Source organism: Typopeltis vanoorti, chromosome 13 (genome assembly GCF_054136105.1).
Source record: "Typopeltis vanoorti isolate ZY-2024b chromosome 13, IOZ_Tvanoo_1.0, whole genome shotgun sequence".
In the NCBI taxonomy this organism is placed as follows: domain Eukaryota; kingdom Metazoa; phylum Arthropoda; class Arachnida; order Uropygi; family Thelyphonidae; genus Typopeltis; species Typopeltis vanoorti.
Genome location: NC_143561.1, coordinates 27,062,719 through 27,082,523, shown reverse-complemented (window position 1 = coordinate 27,082,523; position 19,805 = coordinate 27,062,719). Strand labels below are relative to the sequence as shown.

General features: G+C 36.6%; 1 protein-coding gene across 1 annotated transcript in view; it reads left to right on the top strand.

Annotated features, from left to right (window-relative positions):
• Positions 1-19,805, top strand: part of SREBP (Sterol regulatory element binding protein) — a 155,594-nt gene that overhangs the window by 58,356 nt on the left and 77,433 nt on the right. Inside the window, exon 7 of the mRNA XM_090403191.1 lies at positions 2,191-2,443. Within this exon, the coding sequence (XP_090259317.1) occupies positions 2,191-2,443 (253 nt within the window). The remainder of the gene's footprint in view (positions 1-2,190; positions 2,444-19,805) is intronic.

The window sequence follows — 19,805 nt, the reverse complement described above, 5'->3', positions numbered from 1 at the left end:
ACATATACATATATATGTATATGTATACATATACATGTATATGTATACATATACATGTATATGTATACATATACATGTATATGTATACATATACATGTATATGTATACATATACATGTATATGTATACGTATACATGTATATGTATACGTATACATGTATATGTATACGTATACATGTATATGTATACGTATACATGTATATACAGTAGAACTCGGTTATAACGAATTCCATGGGACCGCATATATTTGTTCGTAATAATCGTTATTCGTTATATCCAAGAAGGTCATAATTTGAGCAAATTAAAAATGTTTTCAGATTTTTCTCAGCATAGGTATATTGGGTAACATAAATACATATGTGCATACATACATGTAAAGAACAAAAATTTATTTTTAAAACTTCACATTTTTACATAAAAAATCATCAAGCGTGCTTTGCTTTGCACAAGACGCATATTTCATACATTTGAAATTGTTACTTATACCACTAAGATGCTTGAATGTGTCATCTGAACTTATAGATCGCGATTCTATAAATCTTGTTAAAATTGTAAAGCACTTTCTGCTTCACACTAGGTAACGATTTTCTCATCATTGCTATTTTCTTCCTCGGAGTCACTACTACTATTATCTTCTTCTGGTGTGTGAGAGATTTGTTTTAAGATGTCAGCATCTGTCGGTATACCCGAAGTTGCGACGCCACTATCAATTTCTGTGCACGTTTCAAAATTATTCAAGTTTTGTGCTTTTAACCACGCTGATAATGGTAAGTTATCCTCTTCATCTTCTTCAGATTTGCACTCATATTCCGCAAGACCGTCTTTCTTAAAACAGTTTTGTATCGTAGACGATGACACCAAATTCCAAGCATCACTCATTAAACGTATTACATGAAGTACACTGATCTTCGAGTTATAAGCATAAGCATTTTCCGTGGATTTTTCTCTGTGTTCTATCAGTTCCAAGACTAACAGACGACAAAAATGGGATTTAAAACATCTAATTACGCCTTGAATAAATGGTTGCAAGACAGATGTCACATTCGGTGGCAAAAAAACAAGTTTTATGTTTGTTAAATTAGCCACAACAGGATGGGCAGGACAGCTGTCTATCAATAACAAAATTTTCTGGTTTTCACTGCAAAGATTTTATCCCACTTGTGAATTTCATTTTCGAAAATTGAAGATGTTATCTAGGCCTTCTTATTTGCTGTATAATCAATGGGAAGTTTCTTTATGTTTTTAAAGCATCTAGGCTGCCGATTTTTCAATTACAAGAAGCTTTCTTTTATCGCTACCGGTCATGTTCACACAAACTGAAACTGTGAGTCTATTTTTGATAAGTTTTCCACCACTGCACTTTTCACTTTTAAATTGAAAAGTTTTATCGGGCGTTAAATTATAAAAAAACCTTGCTTCGTTTCATGTCGCCCATATTCTTGATCCAGTCAGAAACAACGTTTTTGTCAATAGACAACGCCTCACCACTTACTTTTGCGTAGACAATATTGTTTCTTTTCTTAAAACGATCAATCCACCCATTGTTGCATTTAAAATTGCTATAACCAAGTTGAACAGCAAATTTTTCGGCTTGAACTTTCAAAATTGATCCGCTAATAGCTAAGCCAGCAGTTCTTTGCACTTTAAAGCACGAAAGAAGTGTCTTGTCAACATCACTTTTATTATACTTTTTAAGTTTTTTACACTTCAATAAATTGTTTTCAAAAGCTTTCAGAGTCAACTCGCGATTCTTCCAAATTGTTGATATTGTAGATGGGGACAAACCATACTTCTTTGCTACTGTCAGATTTGATTGGCCACTTTCCACCTCCTGTATAATTTCTACTTTTTCGGAAACCGATAAAATTTTCCGTTTGACTCCCGACATTTTTCCACTACCAGAAAATGCATACGTACGAAATGTCAGTAAAGGAACGACTAATGTGTATTATTCGTTTGTTGTTCCTGTGAAACGAATTCATAATAAACATGAAATACATCCATTAAATCAAATGTAATTCAAATATACTTTCAAAATTATTTGTTATAAACGTGAATTCGTTGTGATCATTATAACCGAGTTCTACTGTATATATATATATATAGAAAGAATTGCATAAATTACCCCTATTATGATATATTTTTGAAAATCATGTAAATTTATTTCATTGGCAAACTTTTATTTTATTAGGGTGATCATACAAGTGCAGCATGTCAACTTAAACATTGTCTAAGAGCTCTTGGAAGACCTTTCCCTATAAGCAGACTTGATTTATTTGCTGCAACAGTTTGGCAGTTAATACGTCAAATTCTCCACACACTTTGGATTGGAAGAGTACTTGCAAGTAAGACCGGAGGTTTAAAAATTCCCAATAAATATAGAGATGAGTGTACTAAAGATGCTGCACTTGTTTATCATAAACTGCACCAGCTTCATTTATTAGGCAAGTCTAAATTTTTGTGTATTATCATTATGAGTAACTCTTGTATAATTGGAAATATTTTTATTATTATTATTATGTATGTTCCTCTGGGGAGTCAAGGACTAATTGAAGGAGGGCTATTTTAATCACTTATACTTCAATATCAGTTGTATCTCTCCTTGAACATGCAGCCCATTCCACACATTTGCCATTCAGCATGAATGGACTTTGCATGCTTCCTAGCCATGTCCTTAGCCAGTTTCCAGGGATGACATGACCCTAGTTTTGCCTGCATTCGATAAGTCCTTGCAAAATTTTGCTTGTATCTATGCTGTAAGTACCTTTTACTAACTTGTATGTTACTATCTTATATCCTCTTATCCATGCATTACTCAAACTTTGAAGATCATATTTCCTCAGTCTATCCTCATATGCACAATTCCACAGACCAGAGTTATCTTCGTCACCCACTTCCAGATTTTCTCAGCTGTCTTCCCATCTAAGGAGATAGGAACCTAGGTGACCGTATTTGCATACAGTAATCCAGATAGAAAAAATAAGTTAGCGTTACAGAGCTTTGATAAGACCACAACTTTTTTTTCCCTCTTACAAGTTAATGTTCTCTTCAACAGTGCATTTGTCTGGTGCAATAACTTAACCAACTGAGCAATGTGGCTCTGTAAACTATAACTTCTATCCACTAGAAGCCTCTAGCTTCATTGATTACATTCAGCATATTCTCATTAATATGACACATTGCCTGCAATCTATTTTGTCCATACTGCATAACATTATATTTAGAAATGTTAAACTGACACTCATTAACATTTGCCCTTAGAAGTAGTCTTTTCCAGTCAGCCTGCAGGGATTTATTTTGTATCATGATATGTCCCTGGTGTCACTTTCCTCTACTGACCATCAGCAGTAAACAACTGGATATCAGCCTCTAGTACCCCCAATATCATCAATTTATTAAATAACAACAGGTGGAGTACAGAACCATGCAGTACACTACTGGTTACCTTCTTACATTTGGTACCTCCTCCATATATTACTTTCTAATACCTGTAGCTAGTTACTCTCCTATCTATGTTGCAAGTTTATTTTGCATACCAAACCTTTGAGTTTGGTATGCAAAATGGGGTGCTTAAGGGTCAAAGCTATATAACAGAGAGGAGACCTCCACATATCCTTTAAAGGAATGTGAAGAACCGACCAGGGCTTCTGACCTAAAGTCCAATCCTCACCTTCTCGTGGTGCACCCAGTTGGGTATCTACTTGGATACTGAACGGACGAGGATGGGTTGGCAATTTGGGATTTAGCCGACCAAATTGTATTCTTATTGGTTAAACCAAAATAAAAAATGATGGTACAACATGACAAATTTCATGCCGGCTGGGGTGCTGCCCAGTTAAAGAAGGCCCCCGTTGTTTTCGCCAGGGAACCAGGGCGAACAGCGAAAAGTCAGCTACTGGAACAAATCTGAAAAACACACCCCAAATCTGAAAAACATACCCCAACTCAACATCACCAGAGTTAAAGATCGGTACTATCAACATAAGAAGCCTGAATGGCAAAGAAATGGAGCTAGCCGAGGAATTAGATAAGCAACAGATCGACATAATAGAGGTGACTGAAACAAAAAAGACAAAAACTGGTGAGATCTTTCTGAGCAACAAATACAAAATGTTATATTCAGGCAATGACAATCAAGGAAAAGAAGGAGTAGCCATAGTATTCAACACAAAATATGAGGCTAATCTTCTTGAATGGCAGTCAGTCTCAAGTAGAGTAAAATGGGCAAATACGAGAATGGAGAACTGGACAATGAGACTTATTTGTGCCTATGGTCCCACAGAAGGTTCTACTAAGGTAGAAGTGGAGGAATTTTTTGAGGCTTTAGAAAAAGCAATTGACACAATGAAAAAGGAAAAGTTAGTCCTTGTTGGGGATCTAAATAGCAGAGTAGGAAATGATTGTCAGACATACAAAAATATTTTGGGAAAATTTGGAGAAAAGAGCAAAGCTAATAATAATTGCAAATATCTGTTGGATTTCTGCTCAGGACATGGACTGGTTATTACTAACACCATGTTCCAACATAAAAATGTGCACAAATTCACATGGAGAGAAGAGGCAAGGAATAAGAAAAATCTCATTGACTATGTTATTGTTGATAGTGATGTTTTCTCCCTGGTGCAGGACACCAGAGTGTACAGAGGATTTGAAATTGGAAGTGATCACTATTTAGTCTTGAGCAGGATAAAATTGAATTTCATATTGAAAAGAATAACATGTAAGAAAGTTTTAAAACGAATGAAAGTTGAGCAGCTCTCATATGTGAACTGTAGACTAAAATACACAAAGATTATTGAAGAAAAAATGAATGAGTTTGAGAACAGGAATCAAACCTTGGAGATTCAGATGCAAGCCTTGAAGAAAGCCTTGATTGATTCAGCTAGAGAGGCATGTGGTGAAGTTGTCTGCAAGGATAGAAAAATCAGAACTCCATGGTTGGACACAGGAAGTCAAAGAGGCAGTGAAGGAAAAGAAGAAAGCATATCAAAAGTTCCTGTCAAATAAGTCAGCTTGTGCTCTTAGAGAATACAGAGACAAATGCAAGAAAGCTAAATACTGTGTATAACTAGCTAAACAAAAGTCATGGGAGGACTCTGGCAAGAATATAGAAAATAAATATTAAGAAGGTGGCAAAATATTCTGGAGGTTGTTGAAGACGCTTAGGAATGGAGGAAAGAGTGCTATAAAAGGAGTTAGAAATGATAAAGGTGACATGAAAACGGAAGAAAAAGATATCCTTGAATTATGGAGTAATTACTTTGAAAAACTGCTAAATGAAACAAGCAGTGATAACAGCACAGTGGTAAAAAACACTGACCAGGCATACAGTCAGGAATAGATATCCATACTTGAAGTAGAAAAAGCCATCAAAGGCTTGAAATATGGGAAGGCAGCAGGAGTAGATGATATTCGACTAGAAATGCTGAAGTATGGTGGTATAAAAGTCTTACAGTGGCTGCATGCATAGTTCAGAAAGCCTGGACAGAGGGACGAATTCCCGATGATTGGAGTAGAGCTCTCATAGTACCCATATATAAAAAGGGAAATAAAACTGTATGTGAGAATTACAGAGGTATTTCCCTACTGAGTGTTCCTGGCAAGATCTATGCAAGTATACTTGAGAAACGGTTGAGAAGAATTGTGGAAGAAAAGCTTTGTGAAGAACAAGATGGATTCAGGCCAAATAGAGGCTGTCAGGATCAGATCTTCACTTTACAACAAATAGTCGAGAAAGCATGGGAATATAATAAAGATCTGTATTTAAGTTTTGTCGATCTGGAAAAGGCATATGACAAGGTTCCAAGAGAGAAGCTGTTCAATACGCTACAGTTATATGGTGTCAATGGAGCATTATATCAACCAATATTTAGTCTTTATTTGAGTTGCAAGTCAGCAGTTAGAATTGAAGGTAGTACAGGAAGATGGTTTAATGTTAAATCTGGTGTGAGACAAGGATGTACATTATCCCTTCTGTTATTCATTATCTATATTGATCACATTATGAAGGAAAGTGGTATTAAACATGATATCAGAATTAGAGATGATAATGTCAGCTCTTTGCTTTATGTGGACGATGTTATATTTCTAAATAAATCTGCTACAAGTTTGCAAGATTCCCTCACTAAATTGAATAACTGTTGTAATAGATATGGCATGATGGTCAGCAATAAAAAGACAAGGACAATGAAAATAGGTAGAATCGTTGAAAATGTCAACTGTGTTGTGAACGGAGAACCTGTGTAACAAGTAAAACATTTCACCTACTTAGGCACGATATTTAGTGAAAATGGTAAATTAAATATGGAAATAGACAACAGAATCTGCAAAGCTGGTATGGTGGGATGTCAATTGAATAAATTCATATGGAATAAAAGAGAAATTAGTCGGAACACTAAATTAGCTGTATACAAGACAGTGTTCAAACCAGTTTTAACTTATGGATATGAGTGCTGGGTCAGAAGTAAAACACTTGACCAAAGACTAGAGACTGCAGATATGAGAGTCCTTAGAAAGATTATAGGTGTGAACAGATGGGCATCAATGGCAATATCATATTAAAAACGAGGATATTAGGAAAGAACTTGACATTGTCAGCATCCAGGAATGTGTTTGCAGAGCTAATCTCAGGTGGTATGGTCACTTAAGCAGAATGGGCGAAGAAAGATTAGCAAAACAAGTGTTCTTTACCAGGTTGGCAGGAAAATGACCCAGAGGAAGACCAAGATATAGGTGGATTGATATGGTACAAAGTGCCTTAGACGATAGAAATATAAGATCTGATAATGTTGGAGTCTTGACAAGTAACACACTGGTTTGGAGGAAAATTGTAGATAGGAAGTTAGTTGGTAATGATGTAATTTTGTTCATGTAGTACTATCATATCATGTATACCCCTTGAGGGTACATGGCATGAATTTGGTGATGATGATGAACCTTTGAGTTTGTGTAACAAACCTCACATGTGGAATTCAGTCATGCCTTAGCAAGATTCATTCCCTTTAGTTCTTTGAGAGATACTTGTCCCACGAGAGATTTCTTTAATTCATATGAAAAATACAAAGAATATTAAATAAATATTAATACTAGTTTCCTTGTGTTTTTCATGTAAATTAAAGAAATCTTTTCCCCTTATCTAATTCTGTTGTCACTCCATTATAGAACATAAGCAGAGTGAGTTGTCTGTAATTTGCTGCATTATCTTCCAGTGTTAAGAACTCCTTGCCTTATATTTCTGATGCCAGAATCATCAGAAATATAAGTGTATAAGCAGTGTATATGCATGCAAGTTGACCACTAGGCTGCTGTGTGTTTGGGTAGCTCTTAAAACATAACTAGTTCAGATAAGAAATCAGTTGATTCGCCAACCAAATACTCCCCCCCCACTCTTTCCTTAGCCCATTTCTTGGGGTCATTCCTGAAAAGCCATCATTCTCTCTCTATCTATCTATTTATACAATAAAACCCCTTTTTTACACTTTCCAGGGGACTGATGGAAAAAAAGTGTAAATAGCAGGAGTGTAAAAAACATTAAAAAAAAAGGCTAAAAGATGACTCACTGCTAGTATGTGACTGTACATACTAGATTACAAAATTTAATAACTGAAAATAAATGAATTTACAATTGCTTACATTTATCTATTTAAAAAAATCTTTAATTGTTTTTGCTTTTTCTGCACTCTTTATAAGTTCCTGCCTCTCCATGGTGTATAAGGCATTAAATGCCCCATCGTCTCCTGATGCTCTTGCAAATACTGCCTCAAAACAGAGATAGCTTCTTTACTAGTAGGGACGGTAGGTTCTTGATCACAGTCTTCTTCAACCACTTCTTCCTCTTCTTCTTCTTCACCAAGGTGGTTGGAAAGGATGTCTTCTACACTTGGTACCATTGATGTGATCACACCAGCATCAACATCAACATAGTCTTGAAATGAAGAAGACTCATCCATCACATCCCAGTTGTTGGTCTCTGACATATCTTCTTCCTCCTGTAGTTGTTCCTCCTCTTCCACAAATGTTACTGCTGTCTTCTGGAAACAGTTGGATATGGTTCCAGGAGTAACATGCAACCATGCTTTGGCCACATAATGCATGGCATCAAGGATTGATATGGTCATTTGTTTTGGATTCATACCATTATCATGCATAAACACAGCTTTTTCAACAAGCGTTTTTCTATATTTCCATTTAAATGCATGGATGATGCCCAGATCTAATGGCTGAAGCTCACTTGTACAATTAGGGGGAAAGAACACTAATCTAATGTTTTTGTGCTGCAGATCTTCAGGATTTGCAGGACATTTGTCTAGTAGTAGTAGTATTTTGCAGTGATTTGCTCCCATTTTAGCATCCAGAGCATGCATGGTGGACGTGAAGATGCTGCTGGTCATCCATGCTGTGCTGTTGGCATCGTATTTGGTAGGCAGATTTTTCACATTCTTAAAACACCTTGGCTTTTTAAATTTACCAATTACCAGTGGAGGTAATTTTTCTGATCCATCAGCATTGACCATGAGTAAAACAGTTACCCTCTGCTGAGTTACATTGCTGAGTTTTCCACCATGACACTTCTTTAAAACAATGTTTTACTTGGCAGAATGTTATAAAAGAGCCCAGTTTCATCAACATTGAGAATATTTTTCGGATGGTAGTCCTGAATAATAGTCTTTAGTTCATGTTTCCACTGGTTTATAGTTTCCTCTGCAACACTATTACTTTCTCCACACACACTTGATTATACACTATATTGTGATGAGTCTTGAAATGATCAATCCATCCATTTGACGCAGTAAACAATTAATCCCCAACCTCGCAGCAAATTCAAGGGCTTTCGCTCGGAGTATAGTACCATTGACTGGAATACCCTACACCCTCGCTCGTAGAAACAAACACTGTGCCACAAGTTTATCCAATTCATCGTATGTCAATGTCCGGATATATATTTTTGTTTTTTTTTGACATAGCGCCAGATTACTTTGCATTGAGTTTAATGCTTGACCTGTTTTTTACTATCGTGTTCAAAGTGGACACGGAGAGTCCAAGATCTTTTGCTAATTGTACACATGTTCTGGCATGCCAATCTACACGTCGCAGAACTGCCTTCTTTTCTTCTACTGAAATACATTTCTGTCTTTTTTCTCCGTATTACTAACATGGATCATCCACCACCGCGACTTGAAAGCAACTATCACATGCTAAATTACGTAGCAGAAATTCTGCAATATACCACGTGCTTCTGAATTGCGACCACGAACACCAACACTGCAAGCTAGTGAAGCGATATTTCACGAGCTGTGGTTTATTCACTGATACCTAATATTCACGAGTAACAACTTTACTTGGTAGAAGTGTGAATGTGATTTCATAATTTGTGTATGATCCTTGTTCACGATTTCAATACAGGCATTATGAATGTATTAAATCACATCACAACACGTTACGGTGCCACGAGCTACTGACAGTTTAAAATTACTGATATGAAAAATCACGGTCTTGCTCATCACTACATTACTGCTGCAAGCGTGCAAGTCACCGTGATGGCAGAAACGAAACTATAGCCGAAAGCAATGTCATCTGGGAACAGAAATGTGCTGATTTCAGCAGAAATCGATTTGAATGAGAGGAAATCGATTCGAAAATCAGTGTTGTCACCCGAGAAAAAACCGCAAATCATGGGAAATGTCTACATCAAGTTGTTAATGGTGGGAAAACAATATATCACAAGAATAGGCCTTAAGACGGGGCCCAACGGAAAATGACGTAAATGGCAGGAAAATGTAAATTTCGGGAATGTAAAAACAGGGTTTTACTGTATGTATGTATGTATATATGTGTGTGTGTGTGTGTGTGTGTGTGTGTGTGTGTGTGTATATATATTATTACATTCACAATTTCTATCACTTAATTTAATACATCCATTCTTTCAGGTATCCACTCTGACTATTTACATTGACTCTTTTACTGAAAAACAGTTTCCAACCACAACCAGTTAAGTGCAACCCATCTGGCAAGAACAAATCCCTTCATCCATAAAAATCATGAAATGTACCCATCACTCTCCTACATAATTTAGTCAATCATTTGCAATTGCAGCTTTCCTTCTCCTCATTTCATTTCATTTCATTTCTATCAAACCATGGCAACATACCCACAAATATTGAATTTTTTTTTTTTTTTTTTGCCTTACTCAGTCTTTCATGTTCTCTCATACTGCATACGTATCTCCTTTCAAATCATTTATTCTGACTAACACAATTATATAATCCACTTGTTCTACTTTCTTAGTCATATCACATATGTCCACTGCAGGAAAACATGCTTTCATTTGCTTCCTCATCCAGTAAGTCCCCTTATCGTGGAATCACTGCTATGACCATATCATTTTTCAGCAGTGTTCTTCTTGCTTTCTTTGGTCTTCCTTTTTATCATTTGTTTTGCTTCCTTTTTATGATTTGTTTTGCTTCCTTTTTCACTCTTCCTGCTCTTTACTAAATGCTTTTCAAAACTCTCCAATTCTTCTGTGGTACTAATGAGGCACTCGTTAAAGCTTCAAAATTTCTAACATCATACCACACTCTTTTTTTATCACTTTTCCTGCACACTTTCTCTCACATCTTTCAAACTGCTAACACCATCTTGCATTCTAATAACTTCATTCTTGTTCACTTCACCTAGAATACATCTCTATGTGGCATGCATCTCATTTCTTCCTTCATTTGAAATTTTGCTCACATTCAACATTTCACTCTCACTTCTTTCTACTTAATCAGTGCATATTCTCACGCTATCATCACCTTCCTCCCCTAAATTACTTACATTCACTAACACATACATTCCACAATTTATAATTTATTGGTTGCTGATTGCAGTCTGTAGCATGGTTAGAGTGACACTACTACTATAGAATTTGTCATTTCAGCCAAGCAAATACTACCCATTGAAAAGTGGAATTTTTGATTTAATACAATCGGTTTAAAAGGATTTTTCAATCAAAAATGAGATAGCTAGTCTCATCCAGAGATGAGATTTTTGTCAAGGAAATCAGACTGCTCCTTATTTTATATAAAGCAGGCAAATTGACCAATGAACACAACATGCAGTTAACATATTCACATAAACATACAATTAACCAATCTGTCCTTGCAAATCTTGGGTTTATGAATCAAGTTTGGCCACACCAGGCCATTTAGTTTAGTGCGTTTAGGGGAAGATGAGATGGAATTTCATCAGATGTGTGAAGTAGATATTGCAGTTTTAGCATGTCTGGAAATGGTGTACCATAGTCTGTTAATGTCATGTAGCTATGATGCATTTAACCTTCTCTATAATTGCATGTACAGTTGCATCGGTTATTTAGTGTGAGGCAAATGCACATATAGTAGCTGATCAACTTAGTATCTAGATAAAACATGATGTATGGATTTATGACTGACTTTGTCATTGAATCATTATTTAATGATCTTTTACTGCAGTGTTACTTCTCTTCAACATTAAAAATGTGCTATTCCTTATTACCTTACATTGGATTACATTAAGTGACAAGGGTTGGATAAAGTACTTTGAAATGGGATATGTGATCATTTCCTTCAGGAATGGAAATCTTGTTTATGAGATCTGAAAGTGGCACATTTTTAGCTACAGTACCTGAATGTATTGCTGAACAAACTTACATGCTTGGAACTTAAAGGTACTGTTGTCCAGAAACGGTCTGTAATTGTAACTGTTTACAGTATTAGCATGAAGACTGAATTTTTTGTTAGGAGAGTAGTGAATGGGTGAAATGCATTGCCAGAGGTCACTAAATACTTTGTCAATGAAAAAGTTTAAGAAGAGGTATGATATGCCTCCTCTTATGAATTTTACAAAATTTAATCCAAATTATACAAAGAAAGCAAAACTATTTTTGGTAACAGAGCATCTCTTTTTTTTAAACAATTTGAAGGATTATTAATTTGACATACCTGTATGCATTTTATGAAGGTAAAGACGATACAGTACTTTGGACCATGACTTGATTAGATTGAGTTATATGTAATTTGGAGTTGTTGAATATGAAGAACTGATAGTCTGAGCATAGATATACTTATCAGATAGCCAAAACATGAATAAACCAGTAACAAAGAAATGAACTAAACAAACTAAGAATTTTAAAGAGTTGAAAATAAATAAAAAGGAACATAAAAATTTGTATACATGGCAAGCCAATGTGGAACAGAGATAACTGACTGTGAGCTTATCACGTTATTTAATGAAATCATGTATTGCGACGAGTTAAGTTTCGGTTGAGAGTATTGGAGAGTTTAACTGATTTGAAAGTGTTGGAGTGTTTGGTTGGTTTGAGAGTTGTGGGGAGTAATTTATTTTATTTAATTGCCATAAGGGAGAGAGTATATAGGGTCTTTTTGTGTTTATGGCATATTGGATGGGCTAGTGATTCAAAGCAGTGTAATTTGGTTTAGTTTTCTTGGAAATCGATAATAGTGACCTTCTCAATTTCAGGGGTGTGTTTGGATTGTATTGCACGTAAGGATATGTAAGTGGTGGGATGTTTGTGCTTTTTTTTACTGGTAGTCTCGATAATGTTCATGTAATTTTTATAGAACGAATGGTTGATCCAATATAATAGATATTGCATCCTGACTGACATTTAAGCTTATAAACCACATTATTCCATAACATGTATAGCTTCATAAATGTTATGGATATATGGAAATTTTAAGACTATACGGGATTTTGATATGATGATTATGTATAATTTTCAACCAAAAAACAAATGTGATGTAAAATAACTGACATTGGAATATGTAAAGAAGGTACATGATTTTGGGCTGAGTGAATAGCATAATCTCTTAGTTGTTGGGAATAATGTCACGAATGGAAGATCTCTTTCAGATGTGTGATTTCTTGGTTTAAATCACTGACAAAAGATGAATATCTGTAGGCATTAATGAATTGTGTCAATATAACCAATTTTTTGATATAATAAGGATGATAAGAGGTGAAATGTAAATAATTTCTGATTAGTGGGTTTGTGATATACTTTGTTACTTGATGTGATGATTTGATCTGATGAGGATCAGATTTAAGAAGTTTTTGGATTTATTTTCTTCATATTAAGTGGAGAATTTTAATTTGAAAAAGTGAAATAGCTGTTGTATGGCATTTTCATTCCCAATACATAGCATTCATCCATATGTTCACTGGGCATCCACAGATATCGTATGGTCACTTCGATGCTCAGTGATGTGCCACACCAGGCCTTGCCATATAGTCCTGTTGTATGCTTTTCTTGGGGCTCCAGCTCTCTGATGATCAGTCACTCCACACACACACACACACCATCCATCCATCTCATTGATAATCTACCCCTTCCTCTCTTTTCCAGGAACTTTGCCTTTTATTATTACTGTTCTGAGAAGTCCTTCCATCCTTTCAATGTATCCAAAATATTTTAACTTTCTTCTGTCAATATCCTTAAGGAGCCTTAAACTTCTACTGATCTTTGCTACACTATCACCCATTCATTTGTACCTTTCAGTGTATGATTATCCTCAACAGCCTTCTGTAACACCACATCTCAAAAGCAGCTATTCTTTTCTTATCTGACTTCTTTAGGTTCCAGTACATAGCACATCTTCCACATATCTGCTGTAGTAAGAGATGCCAGTGGGTAGAGAAGGAGATAGGAATTGTTTCCATATGAAAAAGAAAGGTTCATCCAGTAGACTGTTAATGTTTTAGTCTATGGGAAGACAAAATATTTGTTAATAAATATGGCCATTGTATTTGAAGAAATTTGCAGAGATTATTATATGTGTTAGTGAGATGATGTCTATCTGATGGAGATAATTTTGTATGTTCCATTAAATTCTAGTAATTTATAAGCAATGTGTGTGTGTGTGTGTGTGTATAAATGATCTCCAGGGTTTTTGACACATCAATATTGGTATATAGAGAGGATGCATTGTGAAGGCAGGGAATGTCAAACTCGTTTGGCTTTGTGGACTGGATTGAAGCATAAACTAGATCTCGTGGGCCAGATAAGGACAATTATTCCTTTTATTTTATTTGTATGGGGTTCTCCTCGTTCCTCCACCATCCCTTAGGACTAGTTCAGCCCTCCTAGTGAGGGATATTAAATATGTATTTTTTATGACTGTAGATTTGTGTGTGTTCACGGGCCGCTTTGCATGTTCTGAGGGATGAAAACCCAAGTTTCCAGGTGTAAAAAAAAAAAATTTTTTTTTAAATATAAAAAAAAAAACCTTTACCTCTGTATGAGACTGGCTAATTCATCTTTGGTCAAAACACTTATTCCTAAAAACCCTATTCATAGTATTGGCACATAATAATTTGATGAAAAAAAAGTTTTTTAGATATTTTATGTAGACAAAAAAGAAATTATTATTATTATTATTATTATTCAGGCCTCCATGGAGTCAAAAGACTCATTGTGGGAGAACCTTCTTAGGAAACACAAAGTCTATCGTACCACTCATTGATCCTTTCACCACTATCAGGTAATGCATTCCACAGTTCAACCACCCTCCATGCAAAGAAACCATGTCTCACCCTCTTTCTCACAGCTTCCTTTCGTAACTTCCAGCGATGGCCCCTTATCACTCCTTCCTACTATTCCACCGAGTGAAAGAACTCCCCATTGTCAACCATGTAACTGCCTCTCAACAGTTTAAAAGTCTCAATGATATCACCTCTCCTTCTTCTATCCATCAAACTCTGCAGTCTGTATTCCCTCATCCTATCCTCATAACTAACATTGTACAGTCCTGAAACCATTTTTGTTATCTGCCTCTGTACCCTTTCCACAGTTAATTTATCCCCTTCAAATCCTGGGGACCAAATTTGAGAACAGTAGTCTAAGTGTGGTCTGATCAGGGTCTTATACAATGGAATGATAACTCTTTTATCTCTGCAGGTCAGAGGTTCCTTCTCAGTATTGCAGCAATCCTCTGGGTTACCTTCACCACCTTTGCAGTATGCTCCCTGAATTTCAGTTTTCTATCTATCATCACCCCCAGACCTCTTGTCTCCCCTACTTCCTCCAGTACAACTCCTCCAATGGAGTATGCAGCCTCCCATCGATGTATCACAAACTTCAAGACTTTATTTACATTTTGCTGCATTAAACCAACATACCCATTCATTATCCCATCTGTCCAGTTTATTCAAATCCTCTTGAAGGGCTTCCCCATCTGCACTATTACTAATAACCCTGCCCAGTTTCACGTCATCCGCAAACAACTGGATATCCCCTTGCAATCCACTGACAATGTTGTTGATATAAAGGTTAAACAATACAGGTCCCAGTACTGAGCCCTATGGAACCCCACCTGTAACCTTCTGCTTGATGTTTCCCCACCATACACAACTCTCTGATACCTATCAGACAGCCAATCCTGAATCCAGTTGACTAACATGGCATCTAAATCCATGTGCTGCAACTTAAGTATCAGCTTATCATGTTGTACCCTATCAAATGCCTTCATTAAATCCAAGAAAATTGCAGTATATGCCTTTCCCTCATCAACTGCTCTCGTCACTTTGTTATAAAAGGCAATCATATTACTAAAGTAAGAGCGTCCCTTAACAAATCCATGTTGATTCTCACAGATAACATTTCCCTCATCTGCCCAATGCTGTATGGTCCCTCACTAATTTCTCCAAGACCTTAACAACTACTAATGACACACAAACTGTCCTATAATTAGACACTTCCAGTCTGCTACCTCCCTTATGCAATGGCACTATCTTACCTTCCTTCAATTCCCTGGGTACCTTTCCCATAGTCAGAGACTTTCATTGAAAAGCCAGGTCAACGGAGCTGTCAGTTTTTTAGCACATTCTCTCAAAACCCGTGGTGAAATATCATCCAGTCCCCCAGCTTTACTGACATCCAGAGTACTCAGTATTTGGAACACACTCTCCTCTTGCACCTCTAAACCTCGAACCTGCCCTATCCCTCTAGTATTAAAACCTATTTCTCCTGGATGAAATGCTCCAATAAAGTCTTCATTGAACAACTCCAGTATGTCCTCTGCATCAGTCACCCTATTTCCATGTTTATCCCACAATGTCATTCTTCCACAATCATTTCTCCTCCTACTGGCCACATAGCTAAAAAATTCCCTAGGATTTTCTTTGGATCATAATGCCATTCTCTTCTCATATTCCAGTTTTGCCTTCCTCACCATACTAGTCACTCTCCTGGCCTGAGTCTTATATTCCTCATGAATCTACTCTCCACCCCTCTCCTTATATCTCTTCCATAACCTTTTTTTCACCTGCAGTTCCTGTTTGATACTGTTTGCCATCCACTTTACACCAAATTGTGTTCTCCTCTTCACTCATGGAATACAGCTTACTATTGCTACTAACAAATATTCCTTCACAATTTCCTGAGTACTAATAATATCTCACCCTTCCAATTCCTCCCTCCATGGAACTGTCGCAAGTTGATATCTTAGACTATTATAATCACCCGCCTTATAATTCCACATATATTCCCTTTTCTTTGATACTCCTGCATGTCTATTCATTTTCCAAGTCAAAACCACATACTCACTCTCTCTCCAGCTGGTGGGAGAGATGTCATCTCAGTTATTATCAACTCTTCAGATGCTATGACCAAATCCAAAACTCTTGAACCTCTTGTTCCCTCTATTACATGTTGCCTAAGACATTTGTCCCTCAAGAATTCTAGAAATTCCATTCCCCTATTGCTACATGCATCTTCCTCTCTCCAGTTTATACTACTGTAGTTAAAATCTCCCATAACAATCATTCTTCTTGCACTTGCCAAGCTCAACTGCCTAAACATCTCCTGCTCCCCACCATCTGTACTCCTTGGCTTGTAGCAACACCCCCACCAAATATCCTGTCTTGCCCACCTCTACTTAAACACAATATGCTTTCAAAACCATTAGTGTCACTGCCTTCCAAAGCCTCTACTCTTACAGGATGTAAGGCATCACTTATCATAAGCAGTACTCCACCACTGCGTTTTCCCTTCCTATCTTGCCAAAAAATGCTGTACCCTGCTACTTCTGTTATTATATCATCTTCTGTCAACCATATCTCAGAGATCCCAATAATCTTTGACCAGGCTGATGCTATCGGTGCCAACAATTCATCACCTTTATTCCAGATACTCCTGGCATTAGTATAAAGCATAAAAATGTCACTTCCTCTATACCTATCATTATCTAAGGGGGACAACATCAATGTTACCTGATGTTGTTCCTCTTTCCCCAAACACCCATTCCCACAAGAGGCCACCCCTGCTACCATCAACCCTGGGAATTCTGGTTTCCCTACATTGACACACCAACTCTTTCAGAAAATAGCAATCTCTTCAGATGCTTACGTTCTTTCTCATTGAAATGCATGCATGCATTCATTCATAAGCAAGCATTCAAACTTCATTCATATTTAGCTGCTCATTTTTCTCACCTATCACACTACTTGTCTCTTGAACTCCTGCTCCTGACGCAACAATGTCGGATATCGTAGCATCTAACTTACTTAGTTCCTCCCATTGAGGAACTAAGTAAGTCAGTTCCTCATAATAGCCTGACACATTCAGGCTATTATGCTGTTCATTATTATTGCCCTTCTACTCAGCTCATCACTGTCATACCTGGACATCACAAACAAAATCTTTTCTCTCTGCGTTTTCTTTCGTACAACCTCAAGCAAGAATCTCAGATCTCTCACTACCCGATTTACATTGTCTCTCAAGTCATTTGTACCCACCATCACAATCATCTCATCTACCCTTTCAGCCCGTTTAATTGCCATAGCCACACTCTCTATCGTTCCTAAAGGCAAACACTCCTCTGACATCCTATCTTGCACTCCAAGGATCATCTCCATACATCACAGCTCTTTCCACTCTGTTCCTTGATTGCTCACCGGCATCTCTCACTCTCTCTCTCCTCTAATTCTTTCATTCTGTGTTCCCCTACTTACCTGCTGTCCTGGCATCACTCTATCCCTGGTTCCAGCACTCCCTCGCATTCTTCTTATTCTCTCTCTCCTCTTATATCATTCCCATACCTCTCTCTCATTCCCTCTCTTCTATTGCTCCTATTCTCTACTCTTCTATCATTCCCATACGTCTCTCTTGCTCCTACTCTGATTCGTCTTGCATTCATCTCTTCCATTCACCTAATCTCATCTTTCATACTTCTCATCTCATTCTCGAGACATTTCACTATCTCTTTCAGCTCATCTATCTCTCTATGCAAGTTATCCAGTCTTACTCGTCATTCATCCTCCCAATCATGACCATCTCTGAAAACTTCACGATCGTTCAAGCCTTCCACACTCCCCACTTTTATTTCTTCATTAATATTTTGCTGCTCATTTTTCTCACCTATCACACTACTTGTCTCTCGATCTCCCGCTCCTGACACAACGATGTCGGATATCGTAGCATGTAACTTACTTAGTTCCTCCCATTGCTTACATTTGAAGCATATATGCACTCCCCCTTCTCTCACCCGCCACATATCCATCTGCTGGGATGCATACATGCCACAAAATCCTTTATTATGTGACGTAAAATAGAGTCCTTGAATGGGGGAGAACTTGGTGATGCCATTTGCAATTGGCTCAGCGGCAGCCCCCCATCATTTATATTCTGCAAAGGAACTACAACAACTAAAATGCTAAATACTACTACAACTAAACCTAAATGCTAAATACTATGTTATACCCTCCATTGTAGCCAATTTACTTACTCGATACTATAAGTATAAACTATATTTAACTATACTAAATAGTGAATAATGAAAACTTGCCTTTTTTTCCACTGCCGATGTCTGACTCTGACCTCGCTTTCTCGGTAACCCAAAAATAATACAATATAAATAACAACTAAATTCAAAAAGCAGCACACTAAAGAACACTTGTAATACTGAGAGAAATGTAGCACAATTCATGACAAAAGAAATGAGATATAAGGTTTTTCGCGAAATGAAATAAAAGGTTTTTTTTTAACCTTAATTTTTTCTGTAGCCTCCTGAAACTTGGCTTTTCTTCTTTTCTACCAGAATATCAAAGTAGCTATTCTTTTTTTCTACCAGAATATCAAAGCAGCTATGACTTCTTTAGGTTCCAATACATAGCACATCTTCCACATATCTGCTGTAGTAAGAGATGCCACTGGGTAGAGAAGAAGATATGAATTTGTTTCCATATGAACAAGAAAAAGTTCAGCCAGTAGACTGTTAATGTTGTCCATGGGAAAATATTTGTTAATAAAAATGGCCATTGTATTTGAAGAAATTTGCAGAGATTATTCTATGTGTTAGTGAGATGATGTCTGTCTCATGGAGAAGGACTTGGTAGTTGAGACTTTCATTATCACTTTTAATTGGTCATCAGTTATTCTTGAATGATATTTTGATTTGTTTATGTGCATTTACCATAAACAAATGCTCATAACTAAATAAGTGCTCGCAAACATATGAACTTCTGAATATAGACATTATTCTTGCAGAAAACAGTTTGAATTCAGGATATTTATCTCCCAAATACTGATAAAATGTTTTTATGTCTACCTTAGAAAACATCCTTAAGAGCTAAATTGCACTTCATATCTATCACTTCAAGTTGGAGCTCTTCAGGCACAATGTCTATTGTCAACAGAAAATGGAGAATTTTTGCTTAATTTCATGTAAACCAAAGGATATTTCTTCATAATTGGGAGAATATTCAAATGATTTCGAGGTAGCAAAGCGAAATAAATTCCCTTTCAACATTTGATCGGCTTAAAGCTCGATC